General features: G+C 36.7%; 1 protein-coding gene across 1 annotated transcript in view; it reads left to right on the top strand.

The window, feature by feature from the left end:
- The window catches only part of NRXN1 (neurexin 1), a 745,532-nt gene that overhangs the window by 77,546 nt on the left and 645,101 nt on the right, over positions 1 to 22,885 (top strand). The window contains exons 2-4 of the mRNA XM_009648206.2: positions 16,734 to 16,751; positions 21,518 to 21,547; positions 22,352 to 22,363. Coding sequence (XP_009646501.1) covers positions 21,532 to 21,547; positions 22,352 to 22,363 — 28 coding nt within the window. The 5' untranslated portion in view covers positions 16,734 to 16,751; positions 21,518 to 21,531. The remainder of the gene's footprint in view (positions 1 to 16,733; positions 16,752 to 21,517; positions 21,548 to 22,351; positions 22,364 to 22,885) is intronic.

The following is a 22,885-nucleotide window of genomic DNA, read 5'->3' as shown; positions in this document are numbered from 1 at the left end:
AATTTCCATCTTTTTCATAACATCATAGCCATGTGATTATTTTTTGTGAGGAGTGGCGCTCATGTCTTAAGGGGTGAAAATGCTTTCTCACAATCTGATTTTTCAAGGTACTGTGTAACTCCTGCATGTTTTTTGAGGGCTGTATGGGGGTTTTGTCATACATATGAAGTGTAAGTGTTCTAGAGTTCCAGAGTCTACTGAAGTATACTTTGCATTGCTTTAAAGGAATGTATCAGCCCTCAAAATCTCTTCAATCCTCTGTGTAGCACAATGAATATAATTGCATAATATATGTAAGTAAGTTCATATTCACATTCTCTCTTCTGAGAGGGTCCTGATCAGCAAGGTAATGTGTCCTGTTTTACCATACGGTTCATCCATTTTGGTTGTTCAGTTCCTCTACAAATATTTTTCCTCCCCTTCAAATTGCTATTAAATTAGCCATGTAAACCAACATATACCAGTGACAGGATTTGTTGATATTGCACTGGAAATCAAATTTGGGCATATCAGTTTGCTGATTTCTTAGTGAAAAGATGTGTACTTGCCTAAGCTTCTGATCTTATATCAGTCTTGATTTGCATGAACATCTCAGTCAGTGGGAGGTGCTGGTAATGACTGGGGTTGATAATACACACTTATTACTATGCTTTCCATGGCAGAGCAGACTGCCAGAAAATATACTGCCTTGGAATTATTTTGTTTGAGGTATTATTGTTGGTAAGACTCTCTGTAAGTTAATACTGTGTTTTCCAAACCAGCCAAGTGCTTTCTGAACAATTGCATGTGAGATACCACTTCACACTGATGAACGGGTGTAATTTTTATCCCTGGATATCAAGCTCAATTAGCCTAATCCTGACTGGTAAACTGACTTCCAGCTTTCTCTTATAGCTATCAATAATTCTCCGTGCATTGCACTAGAAGCACAATGAGCAAAGACTTAAATGGTACAGATAATCACAATTGTGTTCATAGTGCACTGAATATATTTAGACTATTCTCTGAGGGGAAAAAAAGGCAGTTATCCATTTTTTTCTACCTGAGCCTGGAATTACAAATAAATTTTTTAATAGAAGATCTTAAAAGAAAAACAAAAACCAACCCACCTTGGTATAGTTTCTTTCACGTGACCATGAGATAAGCACAAAGAGATATACAGGAACATATCTGAAACAACAGTACTATTTCCTTTAAATGGCCCCAGTAAATATATTTGTTAAAGAAAAATCGATACAGAAAAAAAATTAATCACTGCTCCTGGGGGAAAAAAAAATGTCTCAGATGCTTTATAATTGTTCAGAAAATATTTGTGGGAGGAATGACTCCTGGAAAACCTCCCAAGGTCAGTGAGATCCATGGCTTTGTGCTGAGTAAGTTACACTAATTCTTATGCACTCAGTTTTCCCAAAAGAAATTGCTATTCTTTTTCTTCTTCTTTTCCCTTTCTTTTTTTTTAATTCTTTTTCCATTTTTGTTGTTGGCATTATTATTATTTTTCTTCTTCTTCTTCTTCTTCTACTATTTCTTTCATTTGCATAGAGTCCTTATATTTGCTAAGAAAACTACCAAATTCCAGGAAGGAATATCCAATTTACATAAGCCAGTGGGATCACTTTTATATGTAAATCATACCAAAATGTGTGTCACTGTTGCACAGAGATGACTAAGCTCTCTATGTAAACTTCAGCCTTTAGGGCCCAATCCTGTAATCCAGTTGCAAAACTCCTATTGACCTGAAATTTCCAGTGGGACTTTTATATCATTTCAGAGAAGCATAGCAGCCATTAGTGCTACGTGGTGATCTTCGGTTTTCTTTGTACCCACCACTGTTTTCTTTCAGCATGTGTAAACCCTGTTCTTCAGTTTCTGGAGAAGCTGGGACTTAGAAGGCATGTGTTGTTTCTACCCAAATTAAATCTGTACTCCACTCTTCACTGGATTTCACTTATGTTCTTTAGTGTTTCTGACTGTTGCTATTTTTTACAATATTCTGACAAATCAGAATAAAATAGCCAACACTTGAATGAGATCTTTTTTCTAAATACTTTTATCTTCTCTTTATGCTCTGAAGCATATGTAATCGAATGATGCAATTCTAAGAGAGTAATTCCGATTTAAAATGTGTTTATGAGGGTTTCAACCAGAGATTTGAACTTATATTGTAAGAGATTTACACCAGTCTGCATAGATTTGAAGTAGCCCAGTGGAGATTTATGTAACCGTATCTTCAATCAGAATGTGTACTTTCCCATTGCATACTCACTCAAATCAATTTAAATGAAAAATTTATTTGGCCTATTTTAATAACTTTACTATCACAGATCATATAAAAATATGTGGGTATGTAGGCATTAACAAATAAAACATACAAAGATGATTTCCCTGTGATAGTATCAAAATTTTCTGTGTTGCTTTTATTTCATCTTATAAAATACTGGTTTGGACAAACAGCCTTGACCTAATGTATAATATGGAGTTTGGTGAAGCAACAACTACACACCAGAGATGGCACTAAGCCCATTTTAACTACAACATAAACCCTGATCTTGAAAGCATTGTGGTAACTTCCATTATACTAAAAGCTATTGATTAGAAATGCTTCCCTGGCAGAAAGAGGGGACTCATGAACTCATTGTGTTCCAATGATCTCAATGGGAGTTGCAGATGCCAAGTAGCAGCACAGCAGATAAACCATGAAAATCAAGGAGCAATCCAGCTCTTATCCAAGCTGTATAAATTAATGAAAAGATTTCTATCCATCTGAATGGGTTCTAAAGAAGATCCCATTGTATGTCATAAGAAATATTCCTGCCCAGATTTTCTATCCACTTATTTTTTACTAGAACTTTACCTGTTTTGATTATTTAAATTTTACACTTCTCATCAGACTACTTTTTACTGAGGACAGAAAAAGCATGTGATGTAGGACATTACAAAGAGGACTTCTCCTTTTTATGTAACTTGATTGTAATATTTGTTAGGATACATCTTTTACATATCTTTTAAATACATGCAGACACCATTGATACACGATGTAAGAGAGTAATAACAGCAAAGTTGTTTAAAGGTTATGCCAATGACCTAACCAGAAGGTGGTGTATTTTAAAAATTTGACCTACTACAGAAACCAGTGATAACTCACTAATAATTCAGACTGGATAAAAAAATCGTAGTTGTCAATATTGACTGTTAAGAGGTACATTCAGAGGGATAAAAGAAAAGTACTTTGCTATTCTAAACTACTTTTGGAGACAAATGGCTTTTTGGGGAGGGAGAGTCGGTTTGTTTTAATGCAAGTAAAATGAGGTGGCTGTTCTACATGCATTACAATCATGTTTTGGGAAATGTGCTTTGAATTTTTTTCTAAGAAGCAAATGTTTTACGAGCATTAGCTGTTCTTAATAGCAGACACTTTTGGAATAAGTATACATTTCTTAAAGCAAGAAGGCATTTGCTATAGGATGTAAAAAGCAGAATTAAGAAAATGGATCAAGCACTTTTTAACTTGCTATATAAAGAGGCTTTGCAAATTAAAGTAATTTGAATTATGTTGTTAGTGGCTTTTGTGCAGTTCTTATGATTTTGTTTTGAAACAAATTATTATTACAGAACAGCAGTTCTTTGAAATACATTCTTTAAACAAAAGAACATACAACAAATTCAAAATCCTATTAATTGATATTGCTTTTTCAATTTCATAAGCATCTTCATATGCCTTAGTCTTTGTTTTGTTGAATTGCAGGGAGACTTTTCCTGAAGTTCAGTGTTACCTATTTCTGTCCCTTGGCATGATATGACATTTTTAAGGAATTTTGTGTTAGTAATTTTTTCTTCCTATGTTCAGTGCGAAGATTGCTTCTGTTTTGGTATCTGTGTGTATTAATGGTTGGGCCATAGCACATCTTTGATTGTTCACTGTGTTGGCTGCATTAAATACATTTATATACATTTTACATTGCATAAGGTAGTATTATTACATGAATGAATGTGCACATGTTTATGTAGTCTATGTATTCCACATATACTCAAACAATTCCACCTCGTTCAAACATGAGTTTCTCTCTTAGTAGACAGTTACTTGCTCAGGTTTTTTCCTTATTCCGAAGACGTGGTTGAAAAAAAATATTCAAGAAATGTCTGTGGTTTGTTTGGGAGTTTTGTTAACTTGATTAAGTATATAGGTTATATGATACACAGTCCTTGCTTTCATGATTATAATTCTGTGAATTGCCTAATGGCATAAATACTCTGCCAGGGAGAAATTTTAATTATGGTTTAGATGTAGGAGTTTTTCCACTTTGGGAACCTCAGAATTATTCCTCCTCTTCATGAATAGAAACTAGGAAGCAGGTGATTTGTGTGCTTATTTCAATAATGGGCCAACAATCAAACAAGATTTCTGTTATTTGCTGTGATTTACCCTACAGAGAAGGATTTCCCCTGTAGGATGGTTTGCTTAGTCCACTTATTATTAATTTTTTTAATAATGTAAGAAATATCATTTTAAATCACACTTAAGATATAACCTCCAAAGAAAGCTATCTAAGAAATACATTCAGAACAAATTTTAATGGATATATTTTTTCATATTACTCAAACAAAAATATTTATGTCTCCTCAGATATTTTCTTCTATAGCTCTACATTTAGATGTCCTCATTAATTTCCTTCTAAACTTTTATTTGACTCAGTCCCATGAAAGGTCATTACAATATTCTCTATTGTTCCCTTAATATGTACTACAGGGCAATACACCACAGAGACCTTTTTTTTTTTTTTGTGAGGAATTATTATAATAGGTTCTGAAAAAGTTTTAGCAAAGAAACAGTTCTTCGCTAAATACTCGTATGTTGATTTTTCTTGACATCTTTGCCATTGTAACCAATTTGCCAAGTGTAGAAGAGCTGACCACAGAAAAGATGCTTTACCACTTTTTCATCAGCAACATGCTACTGTGCTGATGTATTACGATAGATGAATTACATCACAGCATAACTATACAAAAAATAATCTCCACATGGCCTATACTGAAGCTAATGTAGGTTTAGAAAAAAAAAAAAAGAAAAATCATAGAATCATATAATGGTTTGAGTTGGAAGGGACCTTAAATATCATCTGGTTCCAATCCCCCTGCCATGGGCAGGTACCTTCCTTTAGACCAGGCTGCTCAAAGCCCCATACAAGCTGGCCCTGAACAATTCCAGGGATGGGACATCCATAGCTTCTCTGGGCAACCTGTTCTAGTGCCTCACCACCCTCATAGTGAAGAATTTCTTCCTTATATGTAATATAAATTACCCTCTTTCAGTTTAAAGCCATCACCCTTTGTCCTATCACTACATGCAAGAGCAGAGTAGAGGGGGAGAATCACCTCCCTCAACCTGCTGGTCATGCTTCTTTTGATGCAGCCCAGGATATGGTTTGCTTTCTGGGCTTCAAGTGCAGACAGATAGGAGGAGCTTCACATTCACAGTCCCTGGTCCTCACTGGGGACTTCAGTCACCCTGATATCTTCTGGAGGGACAATATAGCAGGATATAAGCAATCCAAGAGGCTCCTGGAGTGCATCGATGATAACTTCCTCTTCCAAATGGTAGCAGAGACAACAAGAAGAGGTACTTTGCTGGACCTCATACACCAACAAGGAGGGGCTCATCAGGGATGTGAAGATCAAGACAGCCTTAGCTGCAGTGACCATCGTGGAGTTCAGGTTCCCGAGCACACAGAAGAGGGTGAGAAGCAAGCTCATAACACTTTCTTTCAGGAGAGCTCTTCAAAGATCTGCTCAGAAGAGTCCCATGGGATAAGGCCCTGGAGAGAAGGGGGTCCAAGAAACCCCATTAATATTTATGGATCACCTCCTCCAAGCACAAGAAAGTTTCATCCCAACAAATATGAATTCAGGCAAAAATGCCAGGAGTCCTGTGTGGATGAACAAAGAGCTGCTAGCCAAACCCAAACACAAGAAAGAAACATACAAAGAGTGGAATCAAGGACAGGTAGCCTGAGAGGAATACGAAAATATTGTCTGAGCATCCAGGAATGAAGTTAAGAAAGGCAAAGCCCAGATGGAATTTAATCTGTTCAGGGGTGTCAAAGACAATAAGAAGGTCTACTATAAGTACATTACTGACAAAAGAAAGACCAGGGAAAATGTGGACCCTTTGTCAACAAGATGGGGGATCTGGTGACACAGGACATGGAAAAGGCTGAGGTACTGAATGACCTCTTTGCCTCAGCCTTTACCTGTAAGACCAACCTTCAGGAATCCCAGGTCCCAGAGACAAAGGGGAAAGGCTGGAGCAAGGAAGACATACCCTTGGTGGAAGAGGGACCTTGGCAGGCTGGAGAAATGGGCTGACAGGAACCTTATGAAGTTCAACAAGGAGAACTGCAAAGTCCTGTACCTCGGAGGAACAACCCCATTAACCCATATATGCTGGGGGCCACCCAGCTGGAAAGCAGCTTTGCAGAAAAGTACCTAAGGGTCCTGGAGGACACCAACTTGACCAAGAGCTAACAATATGCCCTTGAGGCGTAGAAGTGTAATGGTATCCTGGGCTGCATTAGGCAAAGCATTGCCAGCAGGTAAAGGGAGGTGATACTTCCCCTCTACTCAGCATTGGTGAGGCCACACCTGGGGTACTGTGTCCAGTTCTGGGCTCCTCAGTGCAAGAGAAACATGGACATACTGGAGAAAGTCCAACCAAGGGCCACAAAGATAATGAAGGGACTGGAGCTTCTCTCCTGTGAGAGCCCCAGCTGAGGGAGTTGGGACTGTTTAGCCTGGAAAAGAGAAGGTTCAGGGAGGGTCATGTTAATGTATATAAATACCTGACATATAGAGGACAGAGCCAGGCTCTTTTCAATGGTGCCCAGTGACAGGACCAGAGGCAATGGGCACAAACTGAAACACAGGAGGTGCTGTCTGAATGTAAGGAAACACTTTTTCATGGTAAGGATGACCAAGCATTGGCACAGTGTGCCCAGAGAGTTTGTGAAATCTCAAACATTGGAGATATTCAAAAGCCATCTGGAAATCTGGGCAATCAGCTATAGTGGACCTGCTTGAGCAGGTATGTTGGACCAGGTGACCTCCATAGTTCTTTTCTGCCCCAACTGTTCTGTGATTCCGTGATATTGATTAAACTGTTAGGAATAGAAGAAGAAGCTCTAACTTGGCTTGGGCTCATTTTATAGATGTCCCCAAAATTTGACTGTCTTGAAACATCTACTACCACTAGAAATTTTAATTGTGTGGTTCTGAGATAGGAACAGTCATAAATGAAAAATAAATGTATCTAGACATAATATACATACAATCAGCATTTTACAAAAGCACATCAGGTACAGCATTTCCTTGTCAGGATCCACCTTTTTCACCTATTCTAAACTAACGCCTGCCAGTTTTTTACATCACTTAGTAGCCTTATAAAAGTTACAATATATATTCTTATGCCAAGAAAATAACTGTTTAACCAATTCATATCAAAGTGGTTAATGAAAATCAAGAAGTGTTCTAAAGCATCTGTTTCCTGATTGCAATGTGTGAATGTATTCTGTACACATGGGAGCTCAATCCAGGCATGCACGTGGCCACACAAGAAGCATTGTTGTTCAGTTGCTTAAGGTCTTTGGTGGAAAGAAAAAATATATCAATTCTTACTTTAGTGAAGGATGACCAGATTTTAAGTGAAGAAAAGTTGATTTTTTTAATTGTAAATTTTCTTGTAATTATTTTCATTGTCATTATCTATAGCTAATTAAACAGAATAACTTTCAGCATTAACATTGAAATTATTGTAGGCTAGTGTTGTGGTTTAGTAGTTTAGTAAAGGAGAAAATTAAGTTTGGTTCTTTAAAAAAAAATAAAGTTATCATCTATTTTATTCATTAACAGTCACAGATAGCTATGATTAAATTTTAATTTGATGTCAAATTAAACACTCAGTTATAGCATGCTGACTTCCAGAGTGCAGCTCCACTCACTTCAGAGAAATTTCCCATTTAAACGAGCAGAAAGTTTGTCCTGTACTATTCTAAAGGCTTCCAAAGGCAGGCTCAGCTCAGTTCACATCCACAAAATGAATCTCAGTAGCAGCCAAGAAAATTATATGGTGACTTGCTAAAGAACTACACAACAAAGGGATTTTGAATATTATTACTCTATTTTTAATTGTGTACAGTGCGTCTTCTACATTTTTAGCTGCTGACTCTGAAGAACACTTCATACCAAATTGTCTTCAGCCACCCGTGTTAAAGTCGTAGCATCACTGATAGCACACAAACATTCCTCACTGTTATATAAAGACAGCATGTGAATATAAAAATATGGCTAGCTTTGCATGCAGTCCTGTTAATTTTGGTGTGGTGCTAGTCTGGGAAGGCACAAATGCCCAGCTAGAGACTCAAGGCCTGAGTGAATATCTCAGATGGGTAGAATGTGCAGTCATATGTCATCACCCTTTAGCAAGTACTATAAAGGAGAAATATTACATTTACACAGTGGAGATTGTGAAAGTATAGACAGCTGCCAGTTCACCATACAATACAAAACCAGTTAAAAAGTTTTAGGAAGCATTTTCTGAAAACAATATCCTTCTCATGGACAAAAAATGTGACCTCTCCTCCTTTGGGTCTCCTGCTCATGTTATCCACTGGATCCTCACCTCTGTAAAGCTGGCATCCAGTTGGAAAATCACTTCTGCTGTTCAACCACTGCACAGCTTTTTTACTCACTGTCAGCTCAGCTAATCTTGTATTAATGGGTCTAACAGACCAGTTTTGCTGAAAGGATGATTGGACAGGGATTTGATTTCTTCTGATAGTAACTGGGGCCTGATTTTGCAGCCTCTTGCATAGACATAATTGACTGGACAAAGCACAGTGCCACAAGGAATCGGATTTACTGGGCTAGTTTCTAGCCTCATATACATCAAAATAAGCACAAATAATTCTGAAAAATTGTTATTCCTCATTTCACAATTGCTTCTTAAAGCAGTTGTTGAAATAAGTTATTTTATGAATTTTTCAAATTAATTTCAAAACATTTAGTCTTAAAATAGAAATACCTGTATCACCCTGCATCACTTTTATAGAACATAATCTGTTCTTGCCAGCCAGAATAGTTAATTCTGTCTGAAAGGTTTTGATAGGAATATCCTGAAAATACATTTTCATGCCATGTACCCAGCAGGGCTAAATTGGAGAAAATCCAAAGGAATAGTAATAGTGCTAGGAAGAAAAGAGGAGTTATCGTAAGGTGTACATGCCATGTAAAGCACACCATATACAGTCAGTCCTTAATTCTAGTTAGTCTATCCATTCTCCGTGATAGGAAATAAGTCCTCTAGTGATTACAGGGAAGAGGTCTAAAAGCACAAATCAAAGTAAAGTGTGCAAATCCCAGAGATTTTCAATGGAAACTGAATGTTTCCAATCCAGAGAAATAGTCCCAGAGGCTAAATGGAAAAAGAGCAGCAGTTCTTAAAGAATATCTGGTTACTGAGTGAAATACATAGATTTACATTGTGTTTCATTTTTTTGCTTATACATGGAAATTAAAACACTGGGGAGGGAGTGTGGCTCTTTGACTCACCTTCACTTATGCAAATTACTTATTTCTCCTTTCATTATCTCTATTATTAATATTACTAAATTCAATTATTAAAACACCTTTGATCCCACCTTTGATTCCCAGTTGTGGTTACTGCAGCCATGACACAGTTGCAAGAACAATTGTCCCAGTGACTGATGTAAATTTCTTTAAAGTATTGACATACTGCAAGCAGGTTTAAAGTTTAGTACATCTGAGACTAGCCAGACCCATTCTGGAGAACCAGAAATAAATTTAATGAGGTGGCAAAATAAGGGCAAAGTCAAGTTTCTTGGGATTGTAATATAATTAAAAAGCAGACATTTTTATTTCTACATCATAAACTCTCCCCTGAGTCAGTCCAAGTTTATTTAGAAGTATGGTAAAAATTACTGAGAGAAGAGGACAAGTAACTTTCCAAAAATGTCAGTTCTAGGAAGTAGTTGAGAAAAAGGAGATATAAGTATCAAAGATGTGCTTATTTGTAAACTACTGTGGCTCAAAAAAAAGGTCAAGTCTATTCAGATGTGCAATATCTAAAAATATGTAACAATAAAATAATCACAGATTAATAGCATTAAACCAAAGCAATGTTGAATGATTTCACGTTTGATACACTTGTGATGGTAAATGATAGAAAAATGATAAAGCTGCATAGGAATCAAACAGTAGAAAAAGTTGTTGCCTCAGAAAGAGTATTAATTTAATTATGTCTTGATTTTGATTCTTTTTGTCATCTGCAGACAACTGGAGATGGCATAAGAAAATATTACAGTGTGTAGAAGTAAAGGGGGGGGGGCATATTTTCCGACTGGGAACAATAACAGTGATTTGTCTGAATGATTTTTTTTCACCCATTATATCTGAATTCTTCATGGGAAATATTTCTCAGTGAGCATTTTGTGCAAATCATGCAGAGATTGGTTCTGAGAAAAAAATTTGTTTGGACATTTTTGTGTTTAACAGGGTGTCAAAGTATTTGCTGCTGTTTATGCTTGGTTTCTGTTCTCATTTGACTAGAGAAAATTCATAGTCACACAAGTTATGGCCAGAATGTACTGCTATGAAAATATTAACCTGACCTCCTAAATGGCAAAAGGCAGACTGTCTTCCTCCTACAATGCAGCCCAAAAGCAATGATTGATATACAATTTCTGTTAGACAAAGGCTCTGTCTTAAGACTTCAGTGAAGAATTTCCCAGTATTCCCAATGCTTATTTTATCTTTATTGAAAATTTTCATCTTATTTTCAGTTTGACTTTTCTGACTCTCGATCCCAGCATTTGTCTGGTTGAAAGGACTTCCAGGTATCAAGAATCTTTCTCTGGACATTGACAGCTACGGACTGTGTTCAAGACACCTCTTAGTCTTGTCTTTGATATATTCAATAGCTTGAGCATCTTAGGGCTTTTGTTGTAAGACATGATTGCTGAGTTTTCTTAGGTTTTTAATGCCATGAATGACTGTGGGAAAAGTTTTCTTCTGAAACCTCTTTCATCTTTTACTTTAAGTATATGAGCACTGGAACTAAAAACAGTAATGGTTTTAGTTATGCCACAAAAAGTAATGCCATTTTCTAGTTTTGTTTCTTATTTCTTTGCCTGTGCATTCAAGATTTGCAATGCCCCCTTTAGTTGCTGCTTCACACTAGGAGCTCATCTACAGTAGCTTAACTAAAATTATCTTGTCATTTCATTCTCAGTGCACTTGGGATACATGGCACTGCCTAGAAAAGGGGGCCTCAACTAGAGTAAATTCATGGATGTTAGTAGAATTTACAGAGGTGTACTGAATTTGGGCTGATGGCTTTGTCTTGTACAAAACTGGCAGAAATATCTAATTGTGCCCTAACGATCCTCAGTTGGCGGAAAGCCTCATCCTCGTTTTTTGTCAAGACAGGTCATTTGTTGTCCTGTGCTTCCAGAAAAGAAGGGATCTTCACAGAGATGTTGCTAGAAAATGGATCTAGAACAGAACCAAACTCCTGTTATTCTGAAATATCTCCCACCAAAAAAATCAATTGAGTCCCTGTTATATTATATTTCTGCCCACTGCACTGGGAAGTCCTCTGAATGGGTCCACCCAAAGCTGTGTGGAATCTGGAAGAGGCTGTACATTGATTTCAGACCTAATGGGGCCATGGGGAAGTGTAGGAACTCCTGGGCCCTCTTCCCTAGATTCTGGTGGATTTGCAGATTTTGTGAATGAATCCCAAATTTTGTTCCACAAGGCCCAGCTGTAGGAAATGCTGCTTCCCTATTTACTCAATATTCAAGCAAGAAGGCTGCAACAGAATCAGAGTTCTGTACTAGGTATCTTTATAATACATTTCTAATTATTCATAATTACAGTCAATGATTACAATCAATATTTACAGTGGTTTTCAAAAGTACATTTCAAAGAAGTGCAAATAATCCTAATGGAATTTGTCAGATATACAGCACTTGAGAAGACCAATGCTAATAGCCACAGATTTTCAATGTATTGCTTTATTTCATCATTACTGAGACTATGACTGTTCATGCTTTGCAACATACTTTACAACATACTTCATGTTTTCATATCCTTTCCAAATATTTTCTTTTGATTCACATGTTAAATAAATTTCTCTACAATTTGAGAAACTGATGGAACAGGTTACACTATCCAAGAGATGGTGGGTTCAGTCCCACAGAAAAAGCTACCTCTTGAAATGACACTTTCCATTACAGTATTTTTAAGTAGATAAATTTATAGAGAAGTATACCTATGCATTTTTCATCTTTAAAATACCACATCTTAAATTTGTGGCCATCATTTTTATTGCAAGGCATCTGCATAAAAATAAGCTTTATTTCAGGCTACTTCCCCACTACTCATACTATTGAATATCTTATGAAATTTCATAAACTATGTCTGTGGTATATTATACCCTTCATTGTTGCCAAATGTGATTTTGAACTATAATTTTTATAAGGAAATAAAACCTATAAAAATGCCACTTCTAATATGCTATTTCTTATTACATTATTTCTGGAGTACTATTTCTGTAATTTCAAAATACTAATGTACTATTTCATCTGTTTTTCATGAAAATACTGTTCTTATATAATTGTCAGGACAAATATTGTGCTCTGTGTGGGGTTAAGGTATAAATATTCTAGCAGAAGAAAAAATGTATATAAGCAGTCACTTATTTTTTTAAAAAAATCAAGGTTTCCATGAAACATCACCAAATATTAACATGATTCTCAAATTAATAAAAATATCCTATAAAAACATGATTCCCATTTTTATATCACTGAATCACAGTAATATGCTAAAATAATTAGAATTGGTTGGACTTTTGCTGCAAAAAGGGTGGAGCAGATTCTGCTCTCAGCTCAGTAGAGACAGCCTGAGACAATTCATCTGAGGATAACAAGCCAGATTCACAGCCTGTGTAAGTTGTATAGTTCTACAGATTTCAACTGTGTCACATCAGATTTAAATCAACTGAATATTTGGCTCGATACGTACAATCAACAGATTACACCAGTAGTGCTGAGAGCAGAATTTGGCCAACAGAATTAGGTTGTAGACACAGAAATTAGCAGTGCAATTTAGTATTGCTATTGGTGGGGATGGCATAAGGTCTAGGAAACAAGTGTCTGCAGTGAATGAAGACCTGTCTAGTTCTTCAAGTGAGCAGTTCAGTGCAACATGAAAACAGAGGACTTTTCACATCTACTAGAAGTCAGAATGATGAAGAGAAAGTTACCTGTCTGGCCAGTCATCCGGTTGCTCGTGGAGGCTGTAAGACAGTTCTCCTCCTCTGCTGTTGCATTGACAGTCCCTTTTAGCCCCTTGTCTCACACCTGGGCTGTGCCTTGGTGAAAATCTTCAGTATGATCAGCTGGCTCAGAAAAGGCTAAGAGTCCTTCTGTGCCAATGCCAACAGAAGCTAGGAGATGGCATTTGGGGTCTTGAAAGTCTCAGGTTCCATTGATGGTAACAGAGCTACTCAGTAGACAATAAGGTCCCCCAGGGTGGATGGATGTAAATGTGGCTAAATTCAGACTACAGGTGACTAAATCATCAGCAGTGACAGAAATGTGTAATACGGCTCTACTCTCCTCCAGGTAAATGAATCTTATACCAGTGCAACTGTAATGACAGAAATACATTTACTCCTGATACAAATGAGGAAAATTTTGTTCCCTCCAACTGCAAAATAAAGACATTGATAATATACATGGCTTTCAAAGAGTTTCCCCCCTTCTTTTGTTTTTAAGAGTTGCTGGAGTAAGCAAAATTAATAAAAAGCAAAGCTAGAATTTGGGTCTTCTGGCTTCTTAGTCTCTGCATAGAAGAATAGGCCTTGCCAAGAAAATGGGAGTCAGGAAAGTCAAACAAAATGTTAGTGATATGGAAATATATCAGCCATCACAAAAAAACCCCACTTTAAATAAATAATAGTGCTCAACACTGATCTAATGTAAATACCTTGTAAAGTACCATAAAGAAGCTGAACTAATTTTTCTCTTAGACTGCAAAACTGTTTAAGATGGTTTAACTTACCATGACAAAAGCATATGGAGGAATGAATTTTCATTGCTGTTTACTAGTATATAGGGGTTTGGCTATATACATTGTTTTATTCACAGAGCAGGAATTCAACACTTTCAATTTTATCTAATTCAAAATGTTTTGACAGTTTAATTTAGTATCACTTAAAAGTTTAATCAATCAGACAGTTAGGGGAAGCTTCTCAGCTAGTGTAAATCTTTCCAGTGACAGAGTCATCAAAAAAGACATACCAATCACTGCTAAGAATAGGGCCCATGATATAAACCAAAATATGCTAAACCTTGTAACCAGATGAGTTTAATCATCTGATGCTGCCTGTGATGTCATTTTCAGAACTCTCCCTTTGACTCTGACATCACGACCAACAGAACTGGCCCTTTAGCAAGTTCACATGTTGGTTTTAAGCAATCGCATTAAGCTGAGTATGGACACCAAAAAGGATGGCATTGCGATATCGGTATTGCAATACACCAGTGCTGCGGTAACCAGGACGAGGTGAAGGAGCCTGAAGTTACACTACAACTGAAATAGCTAATTTATTTTCCAGTAAGTTTAGGCGGCTTTGTACTTAAAGAAAGGAAATTACTGTATGCAGTTAAAGGAAGAAGGGTCTTCCAGAGAAGTTTAACTATAAGCAGCTATTTCAAATAGCCCAAATATCACTGCAATTTGCACTGCGTATAGAACATAATATCTTGATCTTGTGAAATTGGGTGCTTTTCATTTTCTCAGTGAACTTTATTCAATTTGTTGATCTTCAGGTATTTACTCACAACAGGCACACTGCTTTTAATATTTTTTTTCTTTTCAGCCTCTTACTTTCCTAAATGCATGAAACAGTATGTACCCTTTGCACCTTCATAAAAAACTAACATTTCAGGCAGTGAGACTTTAGAGGTTAAATTCAAAGTGTGTGCATGGAAAAGGTGATTTGTAATACCTTAAGTCAAATAATTTTATGTGGTCTGACCTGTGAGTATTACAACAAAAACCAGACACTTAAACCCTTAGTATTCATTGTTTATAGTTATTATTTCTAAAGTGGCAAACTTTTCAAATTATTTATTGGAATACTGTCTAGTTATGATGAGATTTTTCAGTGTTTTGTGGCATCAACTTATAAAGGCTTTTCATTATGAAAAGTGACACATTCTGGCAGGAAATTGCTGTGCTTAAGAGTTCTCATTGAGCCCAGTTCTGTGTAACTCATTTTATTGACTCCTGGTTTACAATATATTCAAATTAGTTTAGATCACATTTCTTAATGGCCACATGAAAAGGTATTTTCCTATAGGAAGACTCTCTGAGAAATCACCTGCAATGACAGGATTGGCCTTAAATTTGCAATTTCTTCTGAGTGCTCGTTCTTCAGCGAGTGTTGGTGGAAACAGCACAAACTGCAGGAAGAGATCTCCCAAGCAGTCAGACTGCTCTGTTGTCACCCTTCCCCATTTCTTTGTTGGTTTCGCACCGTCCATCTCCTTGACTTCTGTGTTGGTTTTCCTTTGTTATTTTACCTTTCCCATTTTCTCTCTCCCCCGAGATATCTTTGTACTCTCTTCTATCCTCTCCTCAGTCAAAATAATAATGGGCAACAGAGACATGTCTCCCAAAATCACCTGCCTGGTGGAGGAGCTGAGGACTATAGACAATAGCATGAGTACTAGGACACTGAGCCCCTTTCTTAGCTTTAAATTCTGTCTACTTCATCACCTGAGGCTCAATTCCTAGTCCCCTCTCACTCTGTAGGCTTCGGGGGAACCTTCTTTCCTGTGCCCCATATTGATGTTGGGCTGGGGATAAAAGGCCAAATTGTTGCTTGTTGACAGCAGCCTTTACTTGGGCAAAATGCCCTTTGATCTAACCCGGGGGCAGAACCCATGCCTGAGATTGCTGTGGCCTTTGCGAGCTGTACTAGGCAGAGAATGGATTGATTTTTTTAAGATGTGCAAGTTGCTGATGCTGACAAATGCTGAGAGACGTGATCCTACGATTCTAAGTTATTCCACCCAGTTTAGGTGACAGTTGTTCCACACTGGATTCGGAGATCTGACCAAATGACCAGAGCAAATGCCTTGGTAATGAGTGCAGATCAGCTGTGCTGCCTGGGGTAACACCTTCACAGCATATTCTAAAACTTAACTTATCTCATTCTATCTGTTTAAAATAGCCTACTTTATACAGTTCATTGAGGAAAATTCAGAATGGGAATTAAATGGAAGTAAATTAACTTAGAATCCCTACCACAAATGACTGATGGCTTTAAAATATATAGTTATAAAAGTCTTACAAGAAGATCCTCTGATTAATGACTAATAATAATTGAACTTAGAAAGAGCTGCAGTAAATCCTCTGCAATTTTTGCACTTTGGAAACAGTATTGTTTTATTTCATATCACATAAATTTTGTTACATAGAAGAAACACTGCTTCCCTGGTGCTTTTGTTTTTCCCTCTGGATTGTAGCAATGGAGCACTTGCATGTTGTTTGATGCCTTGCATGATGAAGACATGCAATGGCAAGTTCCAGTCTGCATGCTGCTTAATGAATGTTTTCCTTTTCTCTCCTTCCCTGTTATGTGCTTACAGAAGACAACTATGTGGAAGGTGGGTGCTTTCTACCTTATTTTCCTAAGCTCTTGTTTTTCCCTTCTGTTTAGTGGTTTTTTCCCTTCTGCTTAATGTTATAAAAGTACGCATATCATTTGGTACGGTAAGTTGCACTTTTTTAGCCATAAAGGTATACAAGTTTATTAGATAAGTGTGATTTCTTTTTCCATACAGAACACAAGCAAAGTTCCATTTTAATCTTGGCCTTATTGGTGTCATTCCAGAATATTCCCTCTTAAACAATCGGATTTATACTCATATGACTGATATCACCCTTCAAAATCATTCAGGAGATTTGCAGAAAGACTGATTTCTTCTCATGTTCTGTATGAAAAACAGTTCAAGAAACTCTTTGTTTCATTAGTATGGAGCATAAATCCTCCTCATAAGAATGTAATGCATGTTAAATACCTATATTTTAATTGCTTAGGAAAATGGAAAGCGCTTTTCTCTTTAATACTACAAATCTTGCTTACTGTATTATCCTTTACAGCACGAAGTTTTAGGAAAAGTTTTTCTGTCTAACTTTTCAACATAATGCACTCTGCCTTTTCAACATTGTGAAAGCAGCAGCGTACGATTTTAATGATAATGTTGGTATGTAATTAAGTCCCTTTAAAGAAAGTATGGCACAGGGCAGTGGAAACTAAAGCACAATGCCGTCTAGCCTGAAAATTGGTAAGTATGCCTATTAGCTGGTAAAACATGTTGCGTGCATATATTTCATAGTTCTAAAGGTACAGAATATGCTTCACAGATCAGTTATTGCTGGGAATCAATACTTTCTTTTTGCTTGTAAGCCAAAAGGTGCAGGTACACTTTTTTTTTTTACTGTACAAGTGCTTTTAAAAGTCTCTCTGGCCTGAACCTTTGCATACTGGATAAACAATTACTATTTGAAAAATGAGTTTATCTATCTATCTAAACTGAGCAATACCTTTTATTTCATTTTTTTCCAATACTTTTAAAACTATTTTTTAATCAGGGACTTTGTAAGCTAACTCATGCAAAGTGACTGCCCTGGCACGGCTCAGACCCAGGACCTGCAGTAAGCCACTGTGGGACCTGAGTTAATTCAGGATTCAAGTCACCGTGGGCCACTGCCTGCCTGTTAAGTGGCATCTTATTAAAAATGCCTGGAAGTATCCATTCTGCGTTTCTCTATGCTACTGTATACAAGGGCGAAGAGAGGTGCTCAGATGTAGCACATACACAATGCTGTGCAATTTTATTAAAATATACGTTACCAGTAGGAGAAAGAAAATTTAAACAATTCTGATGCTTTAATTGTGTGCATTCACACACATACATATCAATACAATTTCCTTTTCATTGCGAAATAAAAATCTATTCAACAACGCTGGGATAGGAATTCTAACTGAAAAACATAAAAGCCTAGAAATAAAAACCTAATCTTATATTTGATCTGTGCACAAAATTCTTACTGGTGTTAACACGAGCCTCAAATGTGAATTAGGATCAGTATAAATAGATAAGGAGGTTCAATTTCATTTCACATATTCATTTATGCACAGCAGTACAAGATAAAGCCTGGGTAACTGTTAATCCAGACTTCACCTGAATCTAATTCATAAAACTTCAACCTTAAATTTATTCCAATACAGGTCTGGATACTTATGCATACATTAAAGTTACAAAGGATGTATATGTGAAGAACGGAAGCATAGAATGTGCATCCAAAGGACAATCTTGAAACCAGGCTATATTTTTTCTGCTTTGATTTCTGAGATATCTGAGCATCTCTATAAGTTAGGCTACATAAGAAAACAGAAGGATTTCATATTCACAGAGTTAAATTTATATATATTGCTGGTACGAAAAGACTTCATTTTATTCCTTTTACTATATTGTGCTAGGGTTGAAACATGTTTACTGCAGGTTTACCATGTTTAAATTTTGTTTTGGCCTGTGCTCTGCATGGAACTCACACACCAAATTTTTAAAATATCCTATCTTCATATCTGCTTCCACTATCCCATCCTTTGCCCCTTACCTCTCTCCTCTTGGAGCCAAGTTCAGTATAAAGATAGAGTGGATCACACAGGAGACAGTCCTACTAAATCTTGAATTCCTAATTCACAAAGAAAAGGCTTTTATCATTCTGCTTATGAAGTTAATGGTGCACAAATGAATATTTTCAATGTATGGAATACCTGTACACGGCTAGTGAAGGCTGGAACCTTCTGTGACTATCCATTGTGGTATTCTCTGTTATAAGCAGACTGTCATTTTGAAAATCTAGCAGTGATTGCTATCATGGTAGATTTATCTGTATCATTTTAAACCACTCTGTGGATTGCACAGGTACAGTAATAGTTATTCTTCACTCTTCCATAGCCTTCATCCATAGATTGCGAAAGTATAAAATAAGGTAGGTATCATTATGTGCTTTTAGCAAGTAAGTATAAGTAACCTTCCTGCTTCACAGATAAAGTAACATACAGAGGCAAACAAAATACAGTGTCTTGAGGACTAGTACTACATTTTTTAATTGATAGATGTTTGGTTTGAGCAGTGAGGGTTTTTTTTGCATTCACTTGACTTCCTTTTTTAGTTGAACAGCGCTGTAAGTGACTCTTAAAATTCAAGTGGTTTCTATGATATTTTCAAGAGGCACTTCTGCCATTTACTTTTTTTTTTTCAAATTATATAAGAATCATGTATTTACAACTGACCAATCTCACATACCATTTTAGCAAAAATAATAGCTATCAAGTAGTGGTAATCTCCTGAAGCTAAGCCTTTTGTTTAGGTCCTTATAGCTATAAAGATCATATTTAAATGCAAGCTAGTAAGACATTACCTTCTTTGCATTCCCCTAGGAGACATGACAGCGATTTGCTTCTTACCTCCTAAGAGCTGAAAGAGCTCACGTAAAGTAGCTGCTGAAAAGTCACCATTTTATTAAGGAAAAAGATGTTGTAATGTTACACTAGTTTCACCTTCCCTCCATAGAATACAGTTAAGGCCAAGTCAAAAGTCTCAGATTTCTTACTGTAGTTGCCAACACGACAAGTTAAAATCCAAATGATAAGCTAAAATACAACAATTAACGTGCCAAAAGACAAGTTCAATAACTGCATGAAGAGACAAATACTTCCAGAAAACCATGCAGGGACATTCAGAATTAAGAGGATGGAGCTTGACCGTGGGTCTTCATACTTTGTGTTTTCAGCCTCTCTTAGTTGCAGCAACACTTATAGAGAAAGAACACGCATGGAAACATTTCTACTCTCTTTCACAAGCTGCTAACTGCAGCACAGCTGTGTGATGTTTCCCAAGCAATGCTTAAGCAGGCATCCCTTAAGGATCATGCTCTGCTTTCATCTACATTGCTGTAAACCCCAGGTGATCCCACCAGCAGCAAGGCGCTGCATTTTGAAACAGAATCTATTGCACAAGAGATGGGGCACATCAGGCCCTTCAGTTTAACTACACATCTAAAAAGGGTGATGTTAAAAAGCGCTAATTCAGCAAAACCGTTGTTAGTCTGTTTGGGACATCACTTGAGATCTGGAACTGATAAGATATGAATACTTTAAGACTGACTGCAGACGGGAATATCTTCTTTGAAGTCCCCCCAAGTACTATGAGTCATTTGTGCACCTAATTTTCTTTGTGAATTAGAAATCACAGGAACTCTCTAGGAAGTCTGCTTTCCAATAAAGAGCAGGATATTTTATTGCACACCTTCTTTGTGTGAATTAATTTTAATTAATTGCAAATAAGAAAATAATTTATCTCTTTTTATAGTTGTTGGAGAAGAGGAGCACATTTAACACATGAGCAATTACTAACTTCTAAAATGGATCCTAAACCAGCCAAGTTCAACAAGAATAAACCTGTTTTTTAAACCAGACATAAAATGTGAAAAACCTTCATATTTCTAGAAAAATGTTCTCCCTACATCACGTTATTCTCAGAATAATGTGTATCATTTTATTATCATGAATTAAAAAAGCTGAATATTTTTGGTTAAAGAGTAATGAAATTTGGTTCTGGTTGAGTGATCATCATTATGGATATCTGTTTTGAAATGTCACTAGACCTATACTGGTATGATTGGATTTCATCTCACAATACAAATATAAAGCAAAATCTATTCATCACAGATTTATGAAGTAGCTTCAGAAGCTGTCACATTTTCTTTATTGCTATGTATTTTATATTGCATATGTAATAATGTGTCTTCTCTGGAAAAAATTCATTCTACTCTCACGTTTCACACAAATAAGGAGACATCCCTTGCATTATCATCTCAATGTGACGAAGAAATTTTATTTAATTACCTGAAATGCTCATTTTTATGAGGGGAAAAAGATCAGACCCAGCCCATTTTTCAGGTTTACACTTCTCCAGGTTTTTAACATCATTTCAGAAGTAGAGGACAGGAAGTCCTCCCAGCAAAGTGTTCAAAGCAATATAATCAAAACGCAATAAAGACAGATGGAATATTAAAGGAATTGGTTGGATTTGAAAGCATTTTATTATTTTCTGTCATCCCAACTCCTGCACAGAAGAAATACAGAATAAAGCAGCACCCAGTGTTTGAATTGCAGTTCTGTTACTCATAGCCCAAAGCATTCCAACCAGTGGTTGAAAAATGCTCTTTGATTTCCCTCTGTGATACAGACATCTCATAGGAAACAGATGCCTGTCACAAAACATTTTTGTCACTGTGACAACACCACCTTCCCGTGCTCCCTTGTTCATTGCTGACTGTGCTCTTGTTTCCCTTCAAGGTCTGGCGCACCTGATGATGGGCGACCAAGGTATGGGCTCTGTTCCTTTTCCACTCTGCTTTCATTGTTTCTTCTTGTTCTGTAGCTGCTTTGAATCCATCCCTGCAAACGATGGGCAAATGCTTGAAAGCTGTCTTTGGCTGCAAATAAACACGTGGTTTTAGTCACATCTTTTCTTATTTCATTTTTTTTTTGTTTGTTTGTTTGCTCCGTAAGCTTTTGTCCTTCCTGCCTCCTCAAGTCCCCCTCTCACAATATAATAACTGAAAAGAGGTGAGAGAAATAAGAAGGTGATTAAGAAAATTTTATGTATTTATCAAAAAATACAATTACGGGTGATTCTCTAAAAGATAAACGAAGCACAAGAGCATTCTTCAGATAGCTCCTGAAAGAAGATACTCAGCTTGTCACATTGTACACATTGAAGAGTCCATTTACATTAATGCATGGCTGATTGGAAATGTGCAGAAAGCACCTGCTCCTGGCTTCTGGAATGCTGAGAGTACAATTTTGCAACCTAACAAATTTGGTGATTTTCTTCTTCTTAAGCCATTGTCCATGTTACTTTTGTGTCACTCTTTCTTATCTGAGCATGGGTTATTTCTGTGTTTCTCTGCATGTACATGACTGGAAAAAAATAAACTAAATCCCTAATATGACACTGATTGCATCTCCATTTGTCTCCAGACACTTACCTTATACTTTGTCTCTTCATGTTCAGATACTATTGCATTTACATATACTCATGACTCTTACTGTTGTTTCTCTCCTCTTCTTTATTCTCTTTTTGTCTGGAAATGCTTTCTTCATGGAACCATTTCACCAAATCCATAGGTAAAAGTAAAGGTATTACATGATTTTCTTTATTTTTTTAATGCCATCAGTATACTTTAATGTATGTATAAGTAATGAAAATAAATGTAAATCTTTTTGCACTGATTAAATGAGGTAGGTATATTTTTAAAGTAAATATTTCATGGACATCAAGGTAAGGGGAAGTATCCTAAAGTACAGGCTGACCTTTTCTAAAGTTTGTCTCCTGGTTCTGTGAGAGATGTAAAGCTTTGGCAGTGATAAAGGAGGCTACAGTTATAGAAAGCATTCAGGATGAAATAACAGCCACATTCTGAGGTATGCATTTTTCTGTTCTCAAAGAATTGTAGTCTAAACCACCAGGCACAGCAAAAGGCATGATCTTGTTCGACAGAGACTCTCTGGAGATAATCTGTCCAGGGCCAGTCCACAGCTTGATGTAAGTTTTAAATCTGAATAGCACTGACTTAGCAAGTCTCTGCTATCAGCTGATCACATTTGCCCTGAGATTTTCCTTGTATGTTAATCACTTTGATTGTACATGAGACAAGAATT

The sequence above is a fragment of the Egretta garzetta genome, unplaced genomic scaffold, assembly GCF_000687185.1.
Source record: "Egretta garzetta isolate BGI_Z169 unplaced genomic scaffold, ASM68718v1 scaffold11, whole genome shotgun sequence".
Taxonomy (NCBI): Eukaryota; Metazoa; Chordata; class Aves; order Pelecaniformes; family Ardeidae; genus Egretta; species Egretta garzetta.
This window is presented reverse-complemented; position numbering and strand designations above follow the sequence as displayed.